We start from the raw sequence: 27,097 nt of genomic DNA, 5'->3' as shown, positions 1-27,097 counted from the left end.
TTCTAGTGCTTCAGTTAAGACTTCAGCAGCGGCGGGCACGAGAGCAACTGGCAGGCCAGGGCACCATGCCTCGTGAGTAGCCCCCTGTGTTGAACCCAGCACACACACACACACACACACACACACACACCACACACACACACACACACACACACACACACACACACACACACACACACACACACACACACACACACACACACACACACACACACACACACACACACACACACACACACAACCCATCGCCGTGCACACACACGCCTCAAATGGAAAATCGTCAAATGCCAGTAGAAATCCAAGAGACCAATGGGAAGACAGGCTGAAACAAACTTCTTCAAATGACATATCGCTTCTAATATATTTCTTTAGACATAACGATATAATGGCAAGGCATTGGCAATACATCATTGATTCATGTCGTTAACGATCATCAAAATCAACATTTATTACCAAAAGCTGTCGCAACACAGAGACAACCACAGAACAAGTCGTTTCAGAGGAGCTGAAAGAAGTCAGTAGAAGAGTAGCCTTGCTCGCGCTCCGTTCACTCTGCCACATAGTGAGCCTCCAGCCAGCACAGATCTGTTAGTGAGATGCTGACAGACAGACAGGCACCGCCGCCAGGCAGGCAGACAGACAGACAGACAGACAGACGGACTGACCGGTATTGCAGCCAGATAAGCAGACAGACAGACAAACAGGCAAAAAGGCAGCCAGGTGGACAGGAACCATAGCGAGGCAGACAGACGGACAGACAGACAGACAGATTGATACTGCAGCCAGGCAGGGACACAGACAGGAAGGTACGGCGGCCAGCCAGCCAGTCAGACAGGCAGCCAGACAGACAGGCAGCCAGACAGACAGGTCGTGGATTGACCGGAGAGAATGCTCTCTCGTGCTGCCGAGGAGAAGCTTGTGTGCGGGAGTTAGGGGAGAGAGGGCAGATTTACTCAGAGCACACCTGTTTACACAGCGCCGCACATCAAAACACCGTCCACGTCACAACCAGATCGAGGCTAGCACGTGGCAGCCGCCCTGAGCATCCTGCCGCACCGTGAAGGTCTCACACCACACCTCACTCCAACCCAAACACAGACGGGGAGAGCTGGACCTTCTGCCTTTCGGTGCTTACATCGCGAGCGCCTCACGCGGTCTCTCACTCGCTCACTGAGCCGTTTTCGAAACCGTTTCCTGCAGCGAAGCCTCCGCCATACTGCTACCGGACCTTGTTATCCTAAGGTCATTAGGAACACCGTGTCCACTGTTATGGTTCGCTCCTGTGTGTGCAGGGGGGCGGGGGTCCCCAGGCCGGGAGAGCACGGCGTTGGTTTTCCTCGGAACAAATTAACATTCTTCAGTCAGTCCGGCTGCTTTTTTCCTGTGGGAAGGGACCTGTGTAGTTTACACTTCCTCTCAACTGTTGCCATGACAGCGTGGGGGGGTCATGAGCGGCGAACGTGCCTCTCTGTCATGTTCCAACGCTGCCCTACGAACACTGCAGCTCGACATGCATGGGAATCTTCCACATGTTTTATAAAGGTCAATTTTCAACCCTTATTTTGGTGGGGACTGCTGCAATGTACGGTACTGTACTGTACTGTACGGTACTGTACTGTACTGTACTGTACTATACTGTACTGTACTGTACTATACTGTACTGTACTGTACTATACTGTATTGTATTGTACTGTACTGTAATGTACTGTACTGTACTATACTGTTCTGAAGGCCAGAATTACATCTATGGTATGTGAAGTGTGTGTGTGTGTGTGTGTGTGTGTGTGTGTGTGTGTGTGTGTGTGTGTGTGTGTGTGTGTGTGTGTGTGTGTGTGTGTGTGTGTGTGTGTGTGTGTGTGTGCGTGTGGGTGCACATGTGTGTGTACCTTTAAGAGGTGGGGTAGGGGGGTGGAGGAGCAGCAGGGGACAAAAACCCAGAAGCCAGACGCAGGCCTATCAGTTTTTGGAGCAGATAAGGCAGTAAGGAGCGAGCTGATTGGCCGCCTACATTCTAATCGCTTAAAAAAAGACAACAAAGCTCTTTCCCATTGGTCAATATCAAGGATTTTTTTCAAATATCTCTCTTAGGATATGATTTGTTAGTATTCATGGGTCCCCCCCACCCAAACACACACACACACACACACACATACACACAGACACACACATAGGCTCTCACGCACACACGCATGCACACACACGGGGGCACCGGTTTGAGGCCTGTATCTCCCTGGTCCACACCCCAGCACTCCGGTGGACGGTGTCCCCCACGTCAGGTGGTGTGGTGTGGTGTGGTGTGGTGTGTTATTGGTCCGGGTCGGGGAGAGGGACGCAGCCGTGCAGGTCTGTGTATATATTACCCAGGGAACATCTGGTGTTTATTAGACTAGCCCCAAGTCCGAGGAGGGGAGGGGGGGGGAGGGAGGGGGGGAGGGAGGGAGGGAGGGAGGGAGGGAGGGGAGGGATGGCGTGTGGCCTGAAGAGGTGAACACTGACTGGCTGCTGGCCCCCCCTCGGCTCCCAGGTAGTCCACACACACACACACACACACACACACACACACACACACACACACACACACACACACACACAGACACAGACACAGACACAGACACAGACACAGACACAGACACAGACACAGACACAGACACACACAGACACAGACACAGACACAGACACAGACACAGACACAGACACAGACACAGACACAGACACACACAGACACAGACACAGACACAGACACACACACACACACACACACACACACAGACACACAGACACACACAGACACACACACACACACACACACACACACACACACACACACACACACACACACACACATATATATATACATGTGCAAGCACACACCATGTACGTATACTCACCCACACACACACACACACACACACAATCATCTATATTCTGTGTATATATATTTACACACATTCATTTGAAAGGGCACCTGCAAAACACAAACACACATAAACACAACACACAAAGCCATGCATGAATGTGGACATGGAAACAGATACAACTTGGTATTACAGTGCAGCAGGATGGGTAAAGCTTTCAATGTGTTTGCATGGCATAAGTGCCGTTTATTAAAGCTACATGGAATTGCTAAATACATTTTTTCGGCCTCATACGCCATGCCTTACCTCTCAGTGCACTGTTTACGTTTCACAGACGAAGTCGCCACACACACACACCCACGAAAGCACACACACGCACGCTGTTCTGTGCATGTGTGCGTGGATGTTTAGGAGTGTTTAAAACCGGGTAAGCCTTCTTTAGTCTGGCTGCGTCATGTTACATCACGCCAGCCGTCACTGGGGAGACTCCAGTCTGCTACTGCGACGGGCCTGACCAGCCCGTCTACACGCTTCCATCATGGCTCTTAGTTTAAACAAACTTAAAGCTCTGCGTGTCCCCCAGCCATCAAATCAGATCCTAAATCATCCCGCAGAGCAGCCGCGCGGTCGGGCGCCGCGAGCTCGTTTTTAAGAGGGTTGGAGGGAGGAGAGAGAGAGGGTGGAGGAGGAAGGAGGGAGAGGGTGGAGGAGGGAGGAGGGAGGAGGGAGGAGGGAGGGAGGTACGACAGGCCAGGACGGCTGAGGCGTAAACATATGCTGATGTCACCCTGCTGTTCCCCCGGGGGATTTGCGCGCTAACACGACGGCTAGTAGCGAGCGCTCAGCCGTGCGACGAAAGGCGCTTATCCGGACTGCTGTCTGCCGGTTTGGAGGAGATGTTGATGTTTCGTTCAATATTTTAGGTGTTGGGCCAAATTGCTGTGCTAATAATTTAAAGATATTGTAATTATTCATTCATTATTATCAGTTAATCGTCATTCAGACTACTGATTTAAGTTCTATGAAATTTCCACATTATTACTGTGAGCCGCTATTACTGTAAAATGTTGCAGGATAGTTTGAGGTGGATCTACTCCTTTGTTGACGGATGGTCGATATTGAGCAACCTAGAAAAAACCAAACACTACACAATGATTGAAATGTACTGGTTCATATCAGAACATAAACATGTGATAATATGTCGATCTCGGACAATATTATACCCTTATTTTCACCCTTGCTTTCTCTGTTTATTCAGACATAAATTTCAACTATTATCTTACTTTCCTTTCGTTGCCTTATTCTGTCTCGCTCAAAACAAACACAGGTAAAGATTACCTGTGTTTGTTTTGACCGCGGCGAGGAGCTGTAAATGTCGGCCTTGCACATCTCTATCTGAACCGCGCGCCAAATAGCTGTGCAGAAACCGAGGAGAAACTACTGTGAAACATCGGCGCGGCGGGATTTCCACGCTGAACTCATTGTTCCACCCTTCGCATGAAATCGCCTATCAAGTTCTCGCTTTCAACTCATTTTTCCTCAAACAATAACACTAACCAGCTCGCTGTGACTCTAACGGTGTACTGTTTCGTCTCTCAAAATCAATCCCAAAAGCGTGAACTCAAAACCAGAAACACATCTGACCAAATAAGTGCAGTTTTTGGTTTCTCTCGCTGAGATAATCAAGGCCTCCCTCCAGGCAATCGCCAGGTAATCAGTCCCCCCCCCCCCCCCCCCCCCCCCCCCCCCCCCAGACACACACACACACACACACACACACACACACACACACACACATGCACACACACTCACACACACACACACACACACACACACACACACACACACACACACACACACACACACACACACACACACACACACACACACACACGCACAAGCCTGATTATTTATTCTGGAATCGATGAGATTTGTGAACAGCAGTCTACCTCACCCCCCACCCCCCTACCCTCACTCTAATTAGAGCAGTTGATTTATTGTTGCAGGGCTGGAGGTGTCTGGGACAGTGCACTATGAGCAGAGCTGCACAACACATGACAGGTCTGACGGGCTCCCATTGGACGAACAAAGATCATACTGAACTTTATTCAAAGGCACGTCCACTCTTCTATCTGTAGTGTGTTTTGGCTCGATCCATACAAGCTCTTGTTAGCAATGTATCGAAGATTGGGTTCGGAGGGGGATGTCGTGCTACAAGTCTGTTACCTGCACTCTGCAAACTTGTGAAACACAACATCTAGTAAATAAATCTGTGTTTGTGTACACTCGTACGCAAACAAGGAATTACATTTACATTTAGGGGATTCAGGAGACGCTTTTACCCGAAGCGACTAACATTAATTACATTTGTCAGAAGAAGAGAAACAATATATCGCCGTCGGTACCGTAAGGATGTAAATAGAACCGAGGGCCAAGGATCACCCATTCCGCTGCACTCAGAGTCTCCTGGGTGCTCCGTGCTCAGTCCACCTCCCGCTGGATCACGACCCAACGTCGGGCTCCCGGCCCACGGTCTAAGAAAAGCTGATTTAGTGGTGAGTCAGACCGCAGCCTGTCTACATGGCTACCGCATTCCCAACCAGGCGGTCTTTGCCTTTCATCTCTCCCACTCCCCAACCTCATCCTCCTCCTCGTCCTCCTCCTCCTCCTCCTGCTCCGACCTTCCCTCCCACTTCCTCCTCCATCACTCTCCTCGTGTTTCTGTCCTCCTCTGTGTTTGGATGCACTTGTGGGGTTGGACCTCCTTGATCCTCCTGTAAACTGTTGTTGTAGAAGGAGCCAGTGGCGTGCTAGTTTATACCGTGTACCTATAGTGTAAACTATAGGTACAGTAGATAGTAACTGTGGGATGTAATATATATATAGAGTATACATTTTATACTATATAGTAACTATAGTATAAACAAGACGCCTATAGAATAAAGTTTTGCATACAGTAACTTTAGTAAATACCTCGGCCCTAACGTCTTAAGCAGTGTGTGTGTGTGTGTGTGTGTGTGTGTGTGTGTGTTGCTTGCTAGGTTGTGTGTGTGTGTGTGTGTGTGTGTGTGTGTGTGTGTGTGTGTGTGTGTGTGTGTGTGTGTGTGTGTGTGTGTGTGTGTGTGTGTGTGTGTGTGTGTGTGTGTGTGTGTGTGTGTTGCATGCTAGGGTGTGTGTGTGTGTGTCTACTGTGTTTACATACATGTACACATGTATTTACTCACATGATTGATGTGTGCTTGAGTACGTACATGTATATATGTGTGTATACGTCCATCCGTCTGTCTGTTGTGTACATAATATACATGTGTTCGGCCATGGGGGTGCCATGGTGTGTGTGTGTGTGTATGTGCGTGAGCGTGTGTACATACATACGCATGATTTTGTCTCTGCATGTCAGACTAAGCATAGCTGCATCTAGCTACGAGCAACCAGCAACAAGCTCAAGTTATATATATGAAATATATATAATATCAACATGCAGAATTGTACTGATACATGCACACACTTGTAGGTTTGACACCCTGGTATACCCTGATGATGTATTCAGTGTTAGATGACAGCTCGTGTGCTCCAGTCCATAGTAAGTCTTTAAGAGCTGTTCGCTGCACAGACCCTTAACGAGATGCACTGCCACAAGTTTCACGGTTCCCTGTGTGATGTCATTTTTAAAACTATCAGACCCTCCCCCGCACTCAAAACCACCACTCAGTCAACTGAAGCGATATCCCGTCATTCCGTCCTCTCAATCTCCCACTGGCACCGGATCCGCTCTGTGACATACACATTCACGGAGGGGAGAATATCATATAGGAATATTTGTCAAATATTTTTAGAATTCGGCCCTTAAGTGAATGACAATGGAACAAAATGTCCTACTTATATTAATGTGTGTGTGTGTGTGTGTGTGTGTGTGTGTGTGTGTGTGTGTGTGTGTGTGTGTGTGGTTGATTGTGTGTATGTGTGTATGTGTGTGTGTGTGTGTGTGTTGTTTGTGTTGCGTTAAGTTAATGTTAAATACCAACAGGTGGAAGTAAACAACATCGAGAAACATCTTTCTCCAAATATCTACGGAGTGTGTGTGTTTGTGTGTGTGTGTGTGTGTGTGTGTGTGTATGTGTATGTGTGTGTGTGTTGTGTTGTGTTAAGGTAATGTGTGATTGAGTAGCTAGAAAGAGGGATCAAGTTAAATAGCAACAGGTGGAAGTAAATAACATCGAGCACATCTTTCTCAAAATATATTCTCTGTGTGTGCGTGTGTGTGTTAGTGTGTGTGTGTGTGTGTGTGTGTGTGTGTGTGTGTGTGTGTGTTGTGTGTGTGTGTGTGTGTGTGTGTGTGTGTGTGTGTGTGTGTGTGTGTGTGTGTGTGTGTGTGTGTGTGAGAGTTCAGCAGAAACAGGCTTGAATTGTGATTGAAACCAGGGTCGCCACTTGGCAGGTCACATGTTCAGATACTAAAGGAGAGTCTTCACCAAACACACACACACACACACACACACACACACACACACACACACACACACACACACACACACACACACACACACACACACAGGCACACTCTCTCTACCCTTTCCCTCCGTCCCTTCGCTAACCTCGGGCCAGTCCTTGGAGATAACCGCGGCTACACTTAGCTCCTCCAATTAAAAAGCCTGTTTGCTATCAGCCCAGCCAATCAGGGGTGTGCTCGTTGTGAATGGGCCATGTCGTTCTCTCACCCACCCAGCGTCACACCTCTGCTCTGAGTGTTGGACCAGATGCAAGCGATGACCTATACTCTGTGTGCCATGTAACCAGCTCTTTACCCATGGAACACGTGGGGCCTAAAACTTAGATTGGTACTTATACCTATAGTTATGTATTCCTTCATTCATTCATTCATTCATTCATTCAGTACATGCATATTCCGTGCGTGATGCAAAACCTTTCAATGATTGTGAAATGAAAGTGAAAGTCTTTTTTCATTGATGTACATTTTCCAAATCTTGCCCTTCTTTCCTCCAACTCTTCACAACTCTCACACCTCCCTCCCCGCCGCCTCAATGACCGTGAGCCCCCTCGTGATGCTACCCGCCAGCGATGCTAACGCCCCTTCCCCCCCGGCTCTCTCGCTCCCCCTGCAGTGAACCATGGAAAGTTCCCCAAGCAGGAGGACTCGTACGCCTTCGAGGAGGACAGCAGCAGCGACGGGCTCTCCCCGGAGCAGCACCACGCCGAGGAGTCCCCGGGCTCGGCCGGGCCTTCCTCCCTGGAGCCCGTCGGCAGCACCCCGTCCTCCTCCTCCTCCCCCAGCCTGACCAGCCCCCGACAGGTACCGGAACCACCGCGGAAAACACTCCCCTCTCTTCCCCCCCCCCCCCCCGCCGACCCTTAACCCGACACGGACCACCTGAACGCAAGCTTACCATAAATAGATACAAACAAAATCTAGGAATAGTTGCTCTCCTCTGGCTGTTTATTTGCGTAGCCTTTTCGGTTAGCCTCTGGGTGCTCTATGGAGTCACCCCCACCCACCATCACTACCACCAGCACCAATATATCCTTCCTGCGTGGCCTTTGACCTTTAAGCCGTACTCCCCTGTTGATGTTCCACGTCCTCCTCTCTGCGGCGGGTGCGCACTGGAGGTCCTGCCCTCTGGTGGTGACACGGTGAACTGCAGCGCACGAGTGCGTCATTGGTGACCAAGAGACTTCCGCGGAGGAGGCCGAGGGGTGCACGTGTGTGTGACTCCCGCATGACGCTCTGATACACTCAGCTAGTTCTTCCGACCGCATGTCCATCAGACAACAAGACGACCTGGATTCCAAAGTGCTTACTTTGCACTACGGCCATGAAGTCATCATTAGAAGGAAAAACGGTGTGTTTGCAAGGTCTGAGAAGTGAGCCAGAGTAGAACATGATGACAGGCTTTTGGAGATTTGATATATTGTTGTTTTTAATAGTATGGTGGATCCGGCCTCCCACATTCAATTGTTGACCAACAACAAGTTGTTGACTTGTTGCTGGTGGTTAACTAACAATGACTATCGCCCTTTCGCCTTTCAGTTTTCTGTTAAAGCAGAACCATACCCCCTTGCATCATAACGACTCTCTGGGTCAAACAAATGCTATTACCGGTACATACACAACCTGTGATTGGCTGATATGAAAACCCAGTCAGCTGCTAATTAAGCTATGATGCAGCACACCTGTCCTCTACAGGTGTGCTGCAATTTATACTGTTGAAGTTACTACAATATATTACATTTAGCCTAGCTAGCTAACCAGTACTAATAATCTCAAGGTACCATATTTCCTTTGACGTTACTACAGGAGAACATTAAGTTGATCACGTGTAAATTGGTCTGTGTAAAAGAGATTGTAATAAAATCATTGACACACTGGACTCTAGATGGACTTTGTCACAGCACCTGTACCGAGTAGCTAACATGATTAATATGTAAATATATCTCAACATGTATTTGTGTCCTTTGAACAGGGCGGAGTCACCCGGGACTCATCTGACCCAGGTCAGGAAGAAGGACTATCTGACGCCAACGGCAGCCAGCCCTCCATGCCCATATCTGTCCCAGCCATCGTCAAGGTCAGGGAGACTTCCACTACGCATTATAAACCCCCCCCAACACACACCTACATTCAAGGATGTCTTACACCACACAAGGGGATTCTAATGGCATTGAACACCTTAAACACCACACCAAGCTTTTCTCTACTGTGTTTCAGTCCGACATCGAAATCAAATTAACCGTATGATTTTACCATTACCTCATCTCTACGCAGTCCAAGACGTCGGACAAGAACCGACACAAGAAGCCCAAGGACGTGAAGCCCAAGGTGAAGAAGCTCAAGTACCACCAGTACATCCCCCCCGACCAGAAGGCGGAGAAGTCCCCCCCGCCCATGGACTCGGCCTACGCCCGCCTGCTGCAGCAGCAGCAGCTCTTCCTGCAGCTGCAGATCCTCAGCCAGCAGAAGCACGCCCAGTCGCACGCGCACAACGGGCACGCCCAGCACGCCCACCAGAACCAGGCCCAGATCCCCCAGCGTCAACCCACCTTCAGCTACCAGCCCATGGCCACGTCGGCGCCCAACCACAAGTACGTGGGGGTATTTGTGGGACTCCGTCCTGTGTTTTCTGAATCCACTGTCTGAGTATGAGCCTTTCAGTTTAAAGGAGCAGTAGAAAGAAAACGTTCCTCTGCCCTCGGCCCTTCACACCATTGGAACAATGTCCAATCAGGCATGCAAAGATCAGCGTAGATTGGTAGAGAAAGGCAGCCAGGAACTTCACTTTTTAGATCATTCTCCTGATTGGCTGCTAAACAACGAGCTCTGAGTGGTTGTTTTCTGGCCGGCGGGTTGAATATTCTACGACAGTCTACTGCGCATTCATAAGGCACTCATAAAACTAGTTTTTTTTCTGAATTTACAGATAGCTGCTGGATTATTTTACAGGAATATTGCCTACTGCTCGTTTGAGTAGAGTTGTGTTCAAGTTCCGATCACTGTATGAGAGTATTGCATGCTCTTTGATGCATCAAATATTTTCCCCCGGTATTGTGATCCACATTGTGTCTCCATAATCCCGCCAAATCGGACTCTGACTCCTGGGTCTCTCCTCTCCCCCTCCAGAGGCGAGCACCTGACACCGTGCGGCGCCAGCGGGCCACCCAGCGCAGCCAACAGCACCTCCTCCTCCCCGGTCAAGACCTCGTACCCCAACCAGAGCAGCCTGTCCCCAGTCAAACCCGGACCCCTGCCAGCCAATCTGGATGACCTTAAGGTAGGGGTCCCACCCGAGGTTTCAGACACCAATAACATCAAGCATGAGTTCCTCTCCCAGGCGAGGCTTCGACCAAAGTGATTGCATCTGTTGAATCAAATCCACCTTCTTCTCTCCCTCTCTGTCTCCAATTCGATCTCTATCTGCCTCTCTTATTCTACCTCCGTCATTCCTTCTCATCTACTCTAAAGTCAAATTCAGGTCTCTACCTCTCTCTTATGATATTACCTCGCTCTCTCTCTCTCTCTCTCTCTCTCTCTTCCATTACTACCCCTCTTCTAATAGTACCGCTCTCTGTCTCTCGCGTCTCAGTCTACCTCTAATAATAATAATAATAGATTGAATTTATATAGCGCTTTTCTAGACACTCAAAGACGCTTTACAGTGAAGGGGGGGGCCTCACTAACCACCACCAGTGTGCAGCCCCCACTGGGGTGATGCACGGCAGCCAATCAGCGCCAGAACGCTCACCGCACACCAGCTTGAGGAGGAGAGTGAGGGAATTAATGAGTCAGGCAATTATACAGGAGGGTGATTAGGGGGGCCGGATTGAATGAGCCTGGTTGGGCCAGGACACCGGGGAAGCCCCTCTTTGCGATAAGTGCCCTGGGATCTTTGACGACCTCCGTGAGTCAGGACCTCGGTTTAACGTCTCCTCCGAAGGACGCGACCAGATGCCACCACTCGCTCTCTTCCAACACCCCCTCTCCGTGCCTCTCCCCCCCCCTCCAGGTGTCGGAGCTCCGGCAGCAGCTCCGTGTCCGGGGGATGCCCGTGTCAGGCACCAAGACAGCCCTCATCGAGCGGCTCCGGCCCTTCAGGGACCAGGGCGCCTGCGACCCCCACCTCCACCAGCACCACCACCACCACCACCTCCACCCCGCCTCGGCCGCCATGACCTTCCCCGTGACCCCCGCGGGCTCCCTGTCCCAGTCCTCCTACCAGTCGCCCTCGTCCTCCAGCGGCGCCCCGTCCCAGGGCGGGTACTTCCCGTACCCCAGCACCTCCTCCACGCCGCCCATCTCGCCCGCCTCCTCGTCCTCGGAGCTGTCCCTCAGCGGCTCGCTGCCCGACAGCTTCAGCGACGTGCCCATGTGCTCCCCCGGGCAGCGCTACGCCCTGCTGGGGGCGTCCCCGGGCCGGGCCCCCGGGGTCGAGGAGGGAGCCGGGGGAGGAGCCAGAGGAGGAGGAGGAGGAGAGGGCGAGGGGACGGTGGAGGCGGAGAAGGACAAGATGCTGGTGGAGAAGCAGAAGGTGATCGAGGAGCTGACCTGGAAGCTGCACCAGGAGCAGAGACAGGTGGGCGACGGTCGGACCGGCTGTTTGCGTCGACAACACGATGGAGTCCCTCCCGGGCTCGCGGGATCCATTTAACATCTGTTTCCCCCCCCCGACCCTCCAGGTGGAGGAGCTGAAGCTGCAGCTGCACCAGAGGAAGCGTTGCTACGGGTCGACGCAGGACAGCGCCCCCTCCCCCACGGGCCCCCACCCCCTGTCCATGCACCACCCCCACCAGCACCACCAGCACCACCCCCCCCCAGCCCTGGGGGGCCAGCAGTTCTTCGGGGTTACCATCAAACAGGAGCCCATGTCCATGTCGTCCAGCTGCCCTCTCTCCTCGCACAAACCCCTGGAGGAGCTGAGCCACTGCGGGGCCTCGCACCCCAACGCCATGCCCGTCCCCGGCTCGGCCCCCGCCACCGGCAGCCCCCAGGCCCCGATGTCGGCCTTCCCCAGCCCCCAGCGCTCGCCCCAAAGCCCCCCCAGCGGGAGAGCGCCGGGCAGCCCCCGGTCCCGCTCCCCCAACCAGCCCTACCTGCTGTCCCCCCCGCCACACCTCCGCGAGGGCTGCGGCCCGCCCCTCCCCCAGGGCAGGGGGCGCCACGCACAGGTACGCGCACCCGCCATCTACGGGGCCGTCGCTTGTGACGCATCGCCGCTCAGACGCGACGATGCGCCCATAAGGGCGGCTTCACGTCACGTCAAGCACATCCCAAACCGCCATCTTGGAAGTTTCTGTCCGTTTATAATAACAACAACTACCTGAGGTTATTGTAGACTTTGTTTCGGACAAGAAACACCAAGATGGCGGCGTGGACTTCTTTGGTGGAACTTCGGATCACATGATTGAAACCCTCCAATAGCCATCCTCGGTCTATAGATTGCCTCCTAAAGACCTTTTTGTTGGTCCTGATGTGTTCAGATGCAGCAGAAGAGCGGAGGCCAGCCGCTGAGCTCTCCGTACCCGTCTGATCAGAGAGGACCGCACGGCGGCTTCCCCCCCGGCGGCGGCGGCGGCGGCGGCGACTGTGGCCACGCCCACCGTGGCCACCCTAAAGCCCCCCCGCTCAGCAACCCGCCAAAGGTAACGATACACCGAGGAACGCCACGAGGTGTAACGTAGCCCTGTGACGTCATTAACATATCCATCTCATCCACGTTCACTCTACGGTTTTTTTCTACTTTTTCCGTTCGTTATCTTTCACGGTTGAGGTGGGCCTTCGGTTGGGGATGTAGTTCGGGTCATATTTCCGCTCTTTGAAACAGATGTTCGGTCTGTTTCATCACGTTCTCTCGTGTGTGTGTGTGTGTGCGTGTGTTTGTATGTGTGTGCGTGTGTGTGTGTGTGTGCGTGTGTGTGTTAGACATGTGTTATCTCACATACACCTACGGTTCTCGGCGCCAACCCAATCCGTTGTATTCGAACGTTAAGCATCCTCTTAAAGGGCCAGGGTCAGATGTGTGGCCCTTCATTCACACTAAGATACCCTCAGATGGACGCTACACCCCCCTGGTTCTACTGGGTGGGCTAACGTGACACTTCTCACCTATGTTCCATGTAGATGTCAGTTTTGCCCTCTCCTCGGCAAGTGAGCCAAACCACAGCCTTCAGTAGCTCAGAATCAGCTGTATGTGACTTAAGACACCCCCCATGCTATGAGGATGCAGTCAAGCAGGTAAATTCAAGTCGTTTAAAACCAAAACAATACAATTCTATAGAATCCTTAGGAGTCGATCTCAATTTTTTTTTAAACTGTTGGCGTTGCTTCAACTTCACCTTTTGGCCGCCTCTCTTCCTCCATCTCTCTCTCTCTCTCTCTCTCAGTGCATGCGTCTTCATTTCATTTAACCCTCCATCCCTCGCTGTGTGTCGTCACCACACCACTGCATTTCTTTCAGACCTTCCGGATGCTAAACGGGGTGCTAGAGGGGCTGAACACTTGACCTGAAACATGAATCATGAATCTAGTGTTTCCCAACCCTGGGGTCGCCCGAAGTCTGCCAGGGTTCACCGGTGCTGAACGCACATTTAAGATCTCAAACTTTTAATGGTAAAGGTCCCTTATATGCGGACAGACCAGCCCTAATGATTTGATTCAAACCACTTCTCACCACTTTACCAGGACATCGATAAAGAGGCAGATATTAATTAGGGTTCAAATGACGTGTTGGGAGGAAGATGGACAACAATGTAAGAAAAACGTCCCCTTAAATGGATGGCACAGGCCGAAAAGGGTTGGGAACCACTGCATTAAAGCGTCACCAGTAAAGTTCATGAGGTCATTGTTTTGACGAGAAAGTAAACCCACAACTAAGGTCATGGCGTCTCTGTTGCAGCAACTCTCCAGAAGCCAGCAGATGGACGAGCTGCTGGACGTGCTGATCGCGAGCGGAGGTAAGAACGCATACCCTACCTCGCACCATACTTGTCTTGTTAAAGCATAGATCGGAAGCAGTCGTTGCGAATGCAAGGACGCGTTGGTTTCCCCCCCCCCCCCCCTGTGTGTCACTCACCCCTGGCGTTCTCTTTCTCTTCAAGAGCTGCCCGCTAACGTCAGGGACGAGAGGGAGAGCTCTGTAACCAAAGTTGTGCCTCACCTTCCTGTGTCCCCAGGCAGCACAGCCCTGGCCCTCCCCCGGTTCCACCGGCACTACGAGCACCCGGGCCCCTACGGCCTCTCGGCCGGCCACATGGCCGACGGCCACCTGGAGACCCTGCTGGGGGGCCAGGGAGCCCTGCTCAAGCTGCCCGGGGAGGAAGGGCCGCAGGACGAGGGCGGCGTGAACGGCGACGGCTACGGCGGCGCCCACGACAACGCAAACCACCACCACAACCACCACCACCACCACCACAACCACCACCACCACCACCACAACCCGCAGCACCACCACCCCCACCCCCACCAGGACAAACTGCTGGCCAACCGGGAGCTCATGGACACCCCCGCCCCGCTGTCCCCCGTCAACACCAAGCTGTCCCCCGACGGCGGCCACGGCCTGCCGGGCATGAGCTTCAGCGAGTCCCCCTGGGAGACCATGGAGTGGCTGGATCTGACCCCGCCCAGCTCCGCCACCGCCTTCAGCGTGGCCCCGCCCAGCGGGCCCAGCATCTTCAACACCGAGTTCCTGGACATCGCTGACATTAACTTGAACTCGGCCATGGACCTTCAGTTGGACCACTGGTGATGGCCGCCAGAGCTACGGGACGCCAAGCTAGCCCCATCTGGGGATAGCAATAAGAGCATCAAGCGCTAAGGAACACCAAGCTAGCCCCATCTGGGGATAGCAATAAGAGCATCAAGCGCTAAGGAACACCCAAGCTAACCCCATCTGGGGATAGCAATAAGAGCATCAAGCGCTAAAGAACCTAAGGCTAATACCGATGGTCATAGCAATAAGACCATCCGGAGCGAAGGAACACCCAAGCTAACCCCGTTGGCGATAGGATTCAGGGCGACAGGTGCCAATAAACACCACTTAAGTGTTAAACCGTAGATATTCCATCTACCTGCAAGGCAAACCAACAGTACCAGCTAGAGAAACTGCCAACTTATACGACATCCCAGCAATTTGTTATTTTTAAAAGGAGATAATTTGCCAGCAAACTGAAAACCCAGAACGTTGAAAGTTCTCAATCAAGTGCCAATTCCCGGATATAGATTATTTTCACATTGAAGTTGAGATATCATATCTTCGTCTTGTGGGACAACGTTGCGTACAGTTACAAAGCATCAGTATGACCGTGTAGACACATGAAGGATTTTCTGTGAAGAAGAATGTTATTCCAGAGGCGTATGCAATACCAGTGTTATTCCATCTTGACTTGAAAACTCCCATTGACAATCCATCGTGCTTTTTAAGTCTGAGTGTATGTTAAATATTACTGGAAAAAAAAACGAACTAAAAGTGACGACAGCGATCTGATAATCACCACACAGTGGGAGCGCCAATGTTACCCGTGGTGTGGGAGAACACACTGTGAGGTTACCTTAGTGTGTATGGGTACGTTTTGTAACCACTTTGTATTTCATGTAAATATGGAGGAAAATGTCACTTTGCACCTGTAGCTTAGTACACACATGTCACAATATGCTTGGAACGTAGATAATGTGTAGTATTATTGGTCCCGATACAATGGCTGTGCTGAGGCCTATGACCCGGCTGAAGCAGTTATGATTTGCTATTAGGTTGTTTACTCCAAAATATAACAAAAACCTGATTGTCCTGTTGCCTCAGATGAAGGGAAAAAAAATTAACAACTTCATCTCTACCAATTGTTAATATACTCAAATTGTCTTTATTTTTTATCGCAAATTTCACCTTTTCTTTTAAACCGTCACCATGTATATTTATTTAAATATTCATATATTTTCATGTCCTTATAAATGACATTCCTTCTTGATAGATTGGGATTCTTGATTTGTCGAAAATCTTAATTACTTCCCTAGTGTTATGAAGTATGAAGTGTGATCCTAACACTGTTCAAACTAAATTCATTTCTTAAATGTAGAAAGTACAAATGTCCATTTCAAGCACTTGTGAATAGGAAAATGTAATATATTGAGTTATTTACTGTGAATACTGCACGACAGCTTTAAACTTGCACCCTAGCCAATAGGCTGCCTTCAAGAGGTGAGGAACTGCACTCATTGGTCAAAATTCAGCCTTATTCAGCCTTAGAAAAATACCTTTGTGCTTTATTGCAAACACCGGCGTGGCTTTAGTGCTGTAAGCACACCGCTCATTGACTCCTTGATAAACAAGAATGTACAATTGTTCTTTTTTTTTTACATTTCTAACGACGTGCCTTAAAACTGTTACGATGACCAACGCTAAACAATGTTGACCAAACAGCCAGTCACTTGCAAAGCGAACCGCCGCCCTAGTTTAAGTGGCTTTCCGTCGGCTCAGTGACAATCCAGCAACGTCCATTCTGTTGTGTGTGCGTGTGTGTGTACTAACGTTGAATCATTTCACTCAACAAACACGTGTTGTTTTGACCATCCTTCAGGCCTGGGCATATATAGTGGACGTTCTTTTTTTGTGTGGTGGTATTGGTTCGTATTTTGGCACTCTTACCCCCGTAGCAGGAGAGAGAGAGCGCAAATAAATCACATTGTGACAGAAGCTTCCTCGTTGCTTGCCACAGACTTTTGTTACTCCAGTATTTTTCCACACCGCTGTATACTCTAGACAAGAGAAATAAACGTACCACTGCAAAAAATCATCCTCCTCGCACCTTTACCCACGAACCATTTATTCCTGTTCAAGTCATTCCTCAGTAAGAACGCTGCACTCTTCCAGTAGTTTTCAATGTCATCTTTATTCTTTTTTTTTTTTTTTACCCTTGATAAAAGATACAATATAATACTCATCGCCCGTATCTTATAATCTAATATGAACATTCTAGTGACTTGCAATTTATACATGTTCTCTTCTTTGACATATTTATATTCATCATTTGTAAAAGGTAGGCTTCCTGTGTCCACTCACTCTGAACGGGAGAGCCAAGCACACTCTGAGGATTCTGGGTCATCTCAGATTGCATTGTTTTGTATCAGGGTGACAGAAGTTAAAAAATAAATTAACTACCACAATTCTTCCATGTTCTTTTAACAGATGGAATCATTCTCCAGGCTACAATATATCTCTGTATATTGCTATATCTTCCCAAAAAATCACCAGATATTTCTTCAGTTTACAAGTGAATACAAATCCAGCCTGAAATATATCCACTAATGGTCACCATTTTCCAACGTCATAGACAACAACCCTTTCATTATGAGGAGTCACCAAACCCAGCTGAACCAGGACACATCACACCAAGAGCAGCCAATGACAGCCAGTGATAGCAGTGACTTCAGCACCAACGCTGCATTCCCTGTGTGTGTTGATTTTAGAAGTAAAGTGTTTGGTTACTCCGAAAAACAAAGTCCATGGTGATTTAATTCTCATAACCATTACGTTGCAATTTGGAAAACATAGAATAATATTCTGAGTGACTGGTGGGACTTATTTCTGTGACAATGGAAGGAAAGCAGGTGAAAAGAGGGTTGCTGGTTTATTTAAGACTGTGTGTGTGTGTGTGTGTGTGTGTGTGTGTGTGTGTGTGTGTGTGTGTGTGTTCAATGGTTTGAACGCCCAGTGCTGTGATCAATTGAGTGATATCTATGTGAAAGAGGGCCCAGGGTTCGACTCTCGACAGATCCTTCAGCCTTGTAGCACTAGGGAAGGGTTTTGGGGGGGGATAGCGACTTAACATGTTCTATGTCTGTACATATTATTTTACATTGATGTACGAAACCATGCTGATCACACCCACTAGCCATGAGCTCTTCGATATGAAAAGTCAAGACTGTGTCCACGGTGAATCTACGTCATCGGTTTTCAGAGATATAGATATTTATATTTATATAGTTGTTTTTTTTGCATACATTTTAATGAACGTGAGTGAGGGTGCCCGCAAACAGAACGACGGGAGCGTGTTCAGAAGACCAGTCTACCACATACATCTTTACATAACCAGGCGGACCCCAACACAAACACACACAATCCAGTGAGCGGCCTGTTCTCGTTCATACGCACACGTCAACATTATATTTGGTAGGATTGTGTACACTGTTTGCGGGTTTGTTTTTTCACTTGAAGAGATGGGCATTGAATTCTAACTGTAGGAGGGGGTTCTTGGGGATCTGTGCCTAGAATAATTTGACACGATCACCGGAAAACGAGGGGGGGGGGGGGGGGGGGAGACTTAAGTGTGCATTTATTCATCATAATAATAATAATAATAATAGTATCATTCTAATAAGGGGAGTAATCTTATTGCACCGGGCAATTTGGGAAGTGTTCCTGTATCATTCTTTGGAACGTGACTGAGGCGCGGAGTCCTCGGGAGTGATGTCACATCGCCATGACGACGGCCGCAAGTGTCCCAGCAGTGTGTCGCCCGCCTTAGGGACCACCGACCCCCCCCCCCCCCCCCCCCCCCCGACCCCCTCGTCAGTCCACGTACATGGGGGACATGGGAGAGGTGGGGATCTGATCCAGGATCCGGCAGACGTAGCTGGCGACGTCCACGAAGCGCTCCTCGTACATCAGGATGAACTGGTGTTTCTGGTGGGGGAACAGGAAGAGAAACAGGAAGTGAGTAGAGCGGAAAGGAGCCGCAGGTCACGAGGCAGAGGATGAACGAATGAGCGGCTCAAGGCGACGGTGTGGGCGTGGCGACCGGTGCACCCGGACACAAACAACTGTCTCCCCTGCACTAAGAAATGTCATTAAACGTTCTGTAAACAGCGGAAAAAGGTGTTTCTGGAGAAGGGTGCTTACCAGGAGCTCCTTGTACTTCGGCCTTTTTGACTCGTCTTTTGTAAGGCTGGTTTGGAAAGTAAAAAATCAAAGAGGAACAAAACAATCAGAAGACAATCCGCATATCAGCTAAAAAGCATAAATGTGAAATGTGCAGAGAGAGGGCGCAGCCAGCAGGGGGCAGCGGAATGCATTAGCGCACCGATGGTCAGTGTGTGCACAGCGTATGAGTTGGTAATACTCACCATAGGTTAACAAAGTTGATGAACTTGGGGGAGAACTCCCTCTCGTCCGAGCTGCTCAGCTGCGGGGGCTCGCCCTTCACCACCTGTGTGAGCTGGTCGAACACGCTGTTCCACTTGGGGTAGGGAAACCTGCCGGTGGCCAGTTCATACTGACACACACACACACACACACACACACACACACACACACACACACACACACACACACACACACACACACACACACACACACACACACACACACACACACACACACACACACACACACACACACACACACACACACACACACACCCCTCATCAGGGACCATATCTCAAATCTCCAAAATAACAGATTTCCTTAGGAATGTTCATCAGACTCTACAGGAGTCCACGGTGGTCTGCGGAGTGTTTCAGCTCTAGCAGCGTCTCCAGTGAGGCCGCGGCTGTCTACGGAGTGTTTCAGCTCTAGCGGCGTCTCCAGTGAGGCCGCGGCACGCGTCTGTCTCACCAGGGTGATGCCCAAACTCCAGACGTCGGACCGCACGTCGTAGCCCTGCCTGGACGCGCTGGGGTCGATCCTCTCTGGCTGAAAGCACAACGCAGTTCTAAGCATTCATCCCCTCATCATCATCATCATCGTCATGTACAATGCGCCCAGTCTCATGGAGGCTGAGGCCCGTTTGTCCGAGGTCCCGGTCTACTCACTGCCATGTAGGGCCGGCAGCCTGCGTCTCTGGTCTTCGCTATGGAGTCCACCAGCTGCCCGCTGATGCCAAAGTCGCACAGCTTGATGTTCCCCCCGCGGTCCATGAGGATGTTGGAAGGCTTGATGTCTACCGATCAGAGGCAGAGATCACACCACACATTCATGTCACACGCTCCCTCCCTCGGCGACAGACGAAAGCAGAAGAGGTTTGAGGTCGTACTAGGTGGGGATACATCCGGACTTACCTCTGTGGATTATTTTCAAGTATTCTTTTAAGTGGTTCAGTGCTTTAACGGTCTGTTGGGGAAAGCACGTGTAAAAAAAAGTCACGATCCATCTATTTCATCCACTTGTGCTCTGACGATAAGCACACCATGAATATGTTTATTGTACAAGAGATTGAATTTCCACTCACTGCTAATGTGATTTTGCCTAGGATTTCCTCCGGAATGACGTCCTCTAAAGCACAATATACATATTTGTAGAATTTGTCGAATGAGGTAGACATAAGCTCCATGCATATCCAACAGTCACCCTGAAAGAGAGAAAAGACATGGGTCAAATCCTGAAAGTGTTTTGTGAATGTTTCACACACATGATCATGTACATTCGAAATACAACACCATTAATGCAACTTAACAAAACTTAACTGGTTCAATATAGACAAACAGTGGTGAAAGTATAGGTATTAAAGAGGTTAAAGGCTAACGGAAATTGTATGCATTTGCATTGAACAATCATAAATAATGAATACATTAAACCAGGGATATTCTAACTGGCCCGTGTGATGCATTCCATATACCGATGTTTTGTTTTTAATAAAACAATTAATATATATTTTTAAGAATATTATAAGTAAATGTAACTATACGTTGGCTATTATGCCATCATAATCAAATTAACAACGTCCCTTGATGAAACTAATAGTCTAATATTATTTCTCCTTCAGTAATTCTTAGAAGTAGGTGGAGGAGGTCCAGGGGGGTGCAGGATAGAATGGTGGGGGGTGGAGGTCAAGGAGCAGGACTGACCTCCCGGAAGAGCGCCCCGTAGAACTGGACGATGTAGACACAGTCACTGCTCCTCATCACCACGTCCAGGTCCATCAGCAGCTGTTTCTGTTCCTTCTCGTCCACCGTGGACCGGATCCTCTGCAGGAACAAACAAAGCAACAACGGGGTGAAGAAGAGGTGCCGACAGGGCTGGTCGACGTGACGATGCATGTCCAGGGACGAGAGAAAACTGGCCTTCAATAGAGATTCCCCTCCATCGTTCTGAGCAGTGGCTTATTTTGATGTCCGTGTCCGAGTGAGGGGTTAACCTCAGTACATCATACACAGTAAAAAAAAATAAATAAAGAGCAACCCAAAACAGTTCCCCCTCCCTTCTGGTACTTCCACCCTGGGGTTGGGGTATCTCCCTGCATGACATTTGATGATGCGATTGGTCGAAATACAATCGGCTACAGTTCTTGATTCCTGGAGCCGGTTACTCAAAATTGGACTTCCTAAATCCAGATGTGTGCTCTCATCTGCCTCATGAGAGCCTCTGGCCACCCTCCCTGAGCGCCTCACAACGTGAGGCGCTCAGGGAGGGTGGCCAGAGGCTCTCATCTGCCTCATAGAGCCTCACCCTCCACCCTCTGGCTCACCTTGACGGCCATGATCTGCCCGGTGGGCTTGTGCACCATCTTGTTGACGGAGCCGTAGGCCCCGCGGCCGATCTCCCCCAGGTCCCCGAGGTCCTCCGCCGTGAAGTCGCAGTGCTGCTCCCCGGCGATCTTCAGCTTGCCCGACGACTCGATGCTGTGCGTCCGCAGGCGCTCTCTGCTCGTCGGAACCGCGCGCCAAGGACGGGGAGACGGGCGGGAATCGGGGGGGGGGGGGGGGCATGTTGGGGAGGGAGAGGGAGGAATTGCTACTAGCTTAGCAAAGGAGATGACATTAAGGGGTTAAATGTGGTGGACCCAAGCCTGTCCAATGGATAAAGTTTCAAAAGGAAGTGGCTTTAGTTCTTTAAGATTTAAGATGATGGTTTTTATTGTTTTTATTGTAGAGTGAGGTAGACTGGAAGGTATGGGAGGTAGAGGGGAAGACCTGCAGCAAAGGAGCACGGGCGGGAATCGAACCGCGGTCGCTGCGGTAAGGACCGGGCCTTGATGTGCGCCCTGCCCGGTGGGCGCCCCGGGAACGACTTTCGTTCTCAACCTCAGGAGCTCCAATCACGTTGAGTGCACAAATGCCGAGTCGCCTCAGGCCGCATTGATCGACGACGTTAATTAAATCCCTCAGCGTTCCAACCATGAATATATACACATTCAAAGCACTGGTCCTCAGGCAATGTCGAACAAATAATCCCGGACACGTTCCAAGTAGTACCAAAATCCCCTCGGAGCGTACTCACATGTGGGGGTTCTGGAAGGACGGCGCCGGCAGGGGGTGAAGGGGAAGCCGGGTGGCAGGCTTCACGGGCGGGTTGGCGAAGTTGAGCTTCAAGGCTTTACGTTTACCTGAGGGGCGCGGAGAGATTGAGAGGAGCCACCACAACACAGCGCCACCTGCACCCTATCGCGACGTGTGCAACCAAAGCCAAGCCCATGCATCCGTCCAGAACCTTCTGCGACGTACAGAAGCACAATATGCATCTCAAACACAAGCTCTGTGCCCCACAGGTGCAGGAGTTCCAAATGTTGCGGCCCGGCACCACTTTTTATGCCAATCATATGTGCTCTATATGAAATCTGTGGTTCTCTTCTGACAAGGCTCATCAGGGTGGGATGGGCAATGCTCAAAGTAATCGCTATACTATCCATTGGTCAATTTGTAAATAATTTCGCGATTGATCCCACCCTGAGCCAGGAAGGACTCTTAACAAGCATGCCTCCATCGCAAGCCTACATTGCGTAAGCTGGCACAAGGTTTTACATTGGGAATCCCTGCGTTAACCACTTCCGCTGTAGACGAATGCACTGAACGACACCGTTCTGACTTGGAACAAACAATTTTAAAAAAGAGACCAACGTCACCCAACACTTGACTACCCCCTCAGCCAATAACAGACAGGTACAAGCATTGAGTCTGTTGTTTTGTCATCCTCTTGTACATGCCCTGTTGGTATACCACCCAAACGCCCTTTAAGCCCAAGTGCAACACCAGGTGGACAGACTCCTTCAGCGTTCAATACCCCTGCATTGGTCCTCGGCTACACAGCAAACACAGACCGCCCCACTACCAGAGCACCACACAGGCTGCTTCAATAGCTCAAAGTGGCCTCCTTTTGTCAATTCATCCCGGGCCACTTCCCTACACAACAGTGTGAAGGGGAGACACATATTTGCTAACCAAAATGAAGGGGCCATACTGGTGAATGACCGAAAACCACTTTGGACTATTGAGATGAACCCACCAAGGGGAAAGGTGTCCTGCTATGTGGGCAGGTTCTATAGCTTACTTTGGGGCACTCCAGACAGGCTTATCTGAATCCCTGAGGTGAAGGAAAAACAATTTACTAACATCGTCTTCGGGCTTGTGTCACTCAAGGGATAGACAGTGTTGGTCATTTAAAATGACAAACACTCCCGAAATGGGTTCCTTGTTGAAGAATGAATGCATGACGGTTAAAGGGATTCGGTGCTCAATGTGTTCACTGTTTAGTCCGTTTGCACCCATTCACAGCTTTGTTTGAGGATAGATTTAGGAAAAATACATTCGAGTTAATTTTGTATTGCAGAATACATTTTGACCGACCAGAATCCTATGTACCAAAACTGGAAGGTTTTGAAACCGTTATAAAAGAACATGCAGAGAATATTGTGATACTAAACTATTATATAAATACAAATATAATATATAAAAGTATAAATACAAACTACAAAAACCATAGGTATCCACTCCACTCATATTTAACCAACATCACAGTAAAACCTGTAGAAATAATTTACGTTGAATACCTGTTTCATTTTGACATCTCCAGCACGTGGTGGAATCTGCAAGGTTTAAAAAAAAAAAAAGATTAACGCCAGGTCACACGCAATAGCAATCAGTAGAAATGGAGATACAAGTTCTACTGCGCACTTGTGTGAGTGAATAGATCCCACTGATTATACTGAAAAGGACAGTGGATATAGATATTATTTGTAACCCACAGAAGATTCACAATGTTTGTACGCCAATCCTAAAATATTTGGTACTTGGGCTTCTTACAACTATATCCACACGGATATTTCATAATCCAAAAATACTCATTTTCTACTTGGGTCGTGTAAAAATATATCCAAACTTTCATAACATAATTTCACTTGAACTAGCCTATACGTATTTGTGGATCTTGTTGAGTCTTGTTCAATGTGTACTGCAGCTGATCTGTAAAATGTGAATGCTTGCATAGCAAACCGCAGCGAACCGAAGTTGTTACACCCCCCGAATACAATTTTCATTGTGTAAACCACAATCCACAGCAATTGCATATTTTTTTACTCGCGTTTTCTCTCCCTCACTCTCGCTTACATTTGCATTAGTGGCTCTCGTAGTTTTGTGAAATGTGTACCGCAGCGGATCTTGATGAGACTGCAGTACATATCACACAGCTGTAGGTGGCGGTATGTGGGTTTAAGTGATGCTGCTTTCTAGTCTTATGATGAAATAAAATGCTGCTAGCAATGAGTTTACAAATTAAGACAAAATAAATACCTATAGGCTTCCTAATAACGATCATGACAAATCTGCATCATGGATTTGTTATATGTGGGCGCTGTTGTACTACCGAGTTGATTTCAGAGAATATACATTTTCATTTGAGAGATCTACCCCAGAGTTAGGGGAGAAACACTTTAAATTAGAAATCGATCAGAGTTAAAAGATTATGAATACATTTTTCCATAATATGAAAAACATTAATTTAGCCTGCCGGGTTCAAGCCTTCATATACGTACTATTGTATAAAATACTTCAAAAACACTCAAAATAAAAGATTTTTCTTGTTTTCATTGTAAAATCAAGCTATGAAACTTCTCTTCTTTTGTGACTTAATAAGTGAAAACAGCATCACTTAAACCTGCCTACCGCCACGTAAAGGTGTGTGTACGTACTGCAGCCACATTCTACAGATCAGCTGCGGTACACATTTGACACAACTCTACGAGATCCACAAATGCTAATTGACTAGTTATTGTGTCATATTCTGTTCTGTAAGTGAGTGTGGACATATCTTTATTTTATTTTGTTTATTTGTATGCATTATGGATCAGGAAATATTTGTGTGGTTATCATTGTACAAAGCAGAAGTATGTGAATTACATTCAGTGTGCTTTGAAATGCATATCGCCATCTACAGGTATTTGCAATGCACTCATCCACATTCTACAGAACGTTTGATTTGACGGATCGCTTCGTTTCACATTGGAAAAATCTGAACAAGCTCCACAAATGCCTATATACTAATTCACATGTAGGATAATGTTCTGAAAGTGAGTGTGGATGCATATTTACAAGACGAAAGTAAAAAGGAATGTGCATTAGTGAATCGGTGAATATTTGTGGGGCTATAATTTTACCACGCATTTTTACCACATATTTGAGGATCGGGGGGAACAGGCAATGTGAATAATCTTCAGTGGGTTACACATAATAGAGTTTCAATAAAAACTTTCATAAGAGAGGGCCTTTTTAGCTGTACACCCAACGTCCAGTGTAGTAAATAGCGATGCAAGGACATTGTTTTCAAAGAAACAGCCTATCACTGAATACTACCAACAATAAAGGTGTAATGAGTCTGCCAGAAATCTGTATGCACCAAATACGGTTCAATACAGTGCAACACTACAGGCCGACCGATTGTGCTACAACTCAGGCTACAGCATCACTGCTAACCAGGTAGCCATTTATATCATGGAGCTACAAGCTACGTTTTGCAGCAGTTCCGTGGTCCTATTTTTATTTGTGTGTCATAACGGAGACATCTGCGCCTACCTTGCATGCTACTGCTCACTGTGGTCAGGTTGTGTGTCTTGGTGTGAAAGTGTTGTGGTCCTGCTGTGCTGCTGGGGCTTGTTGAGTTGCTGTTGGGACAGGGAGTCGCCATTGTTGTGTTTGCTTCCAGCAGCGCTCAGGCTGCAATGCAGAGAGCAAACTTCGCCCTATCTCCGGCTCTGAACGGGACACCGCAGCGCTAGTAAGATAAGAGAGGCTCATGAGTTGTAGCGTTATCCCGGTGTAACGCAAATCTATTTCCGGTTTCGAGTCCCTGGAACGAGTTGAATAAGATCATGACAAGGTAACAGCACCAAGACATGGATAATGAATAGGGAGGTTTTTTCTTACGAATTATTTCACAAAGCTCACAACGTTCTTTTACGGAACCGGATATACTCATGTCACTGAAAGTCCCACCCTCTTTCTCGCAAATAACGGGAATGGGGACCATCGCATTCCAGGCGTTTCGTCGTGAGGCGAGAACGCCTGGGAACGAGGTTATTGGCTGCGCCAGTAGATCCCAGTGGTACCATACAGCCACGTATATTGTGCTGGTGGTGAGTCACCAAAGATACGACGTAGATTCTATGGAGAAATGAGAGGTTGACCTGGCTGTCGTGACCATACAAATGTTAGGCATGATGAAAACGAAAAGCCATGGAGATAGTAACCTCAGTTGCTAAGCGGACTTCACTTCAGCGCCATAGAAACACAAAACTCACGTGGCAGGTTGGCCTGGTTACTTGATGCCGCCACGCCACCCCAATGGTGAAGGTTACATGTTCACCATGTAGTGTCAGTAGCACAATCATTTATTACATTTAATTTCAAGAACCAAATCATATCTTACTAATAAATAATCTGCATTTGCTTTAGAGCCATTGAAATGCCTGCTTTCTCACTTTTAAATAATATGTCATACCCCGATCTGAAAGCTATTCTATTCTACCACCCTCTATTTTAC

General features: G+C 48.8%; 2 protein-coding genes across 6 annotated transcripts; one reads left to right on the top strand and one right to left on the bottom strand.

The window, feature by feature from the left end:
- The first annotated feature begins 10 nt into the window (after nt 1–10).
- Nucleotides 11–17,052, top strand: myocd (myocardin). 4 transcript variants are annotated; one of them, XM_060037424.1, is made up of 11 exons: nt 11–72; nt 7,979–8,166; nt 9,335–9,439; nt 9,637–9,953; nt 10,489–10,639; nt 11,372–11,938; nt 12,042–12,530; nt 12,843–13,004; nt 13,483–13,596; nt 14,258–14,315; nt 14,535–17,052. In XM_060037424.1, the coding sequence occupies exons 1-11, from the start codon at nt 66–68 to the stop codon at nt 15,104–15,106; spliced, it is 2,730 nt and encodes a 909-aa protein (XP_059893407.1). In that variant the 5' UTR covers nt 11–65; the 3' UTR covers nt 15,107–17,052. The 4 variants fall into 4 exon arrangements, with proteins under 4 accessions (XP_059893407.1, XP_059893406.1, XP_059893410.1 ...); XM_060037423.1 differs by having other exon boundaries at nt 14,460–17,052; XM_060037427.1 differs by lacking the exon at nt 13,483–13,596.
- A 172-nt stretch (nt 17,053–17,224) lies between these two features.
- map2k4b (mitogen-activated protein kinase kinase 4b) lies at nt 17,225–26,663 on the bottom strand. 2 transcript variants are annotated; one of them, XM_060037509.1, is made up of 13 exons: nt 26,131–26,663; nt 24,114–24,149; nt 23,615–23,647; nt 22,568–22,673; nt 21,816–21,990; nt 21,196–21,315; nt 20,580–20,699; nt 20,410–20,461; nt 20,164–20,291; nt 19,967–20,044; nt 19,477–19,625; nt 19,253–19,298; nt 17,225–19,036 (listed from the first exon to the last, which is right to left on the bottom strand). In XM_060037509.1, the coding sequence occupies exons 1-13, from the start codon at nt 26,240–26,242 to the stop codon at nt 18,923–18,925; spliced, it is 1,269 nt and encodes a 422-aa protein (XP_059893492.1). In that variant the 5' UTR covers nt 26,243–26,663; the 3' UTR covers nt 17,225–18,922. The 2 variants fall into 2 exon arrangements, with proteins under 2 accessions (XP_059893492.1, XP_059893493.1); XM_060037510.1 differs by lacking the exon at nt 23,615–23,647 and having other exon boundaries at nt 26,131–26,538.
- Nucleotides 26,664–27,097: the final 434 nt, after the last annotated feature.

This window comes from Gadus macrocephalus, chromosome 18, assembly GCF_031168955.1.
Source record: "Gadus macrocephalus chromosome 18, ASM3116895v1".
Taxonomy (NCBI): domain Eukaryota; kingdom Metazoa; phylum Chordata; class Actinopteri; order Gadiformes; family Gadidae; genus Gadus; species Gadus macrocephalus.
The sequence above is the reverse complement of the archived record's forward strand: the minus strand, read 5'-3'. Positions and strand labels throughout refer to the sequence as shown.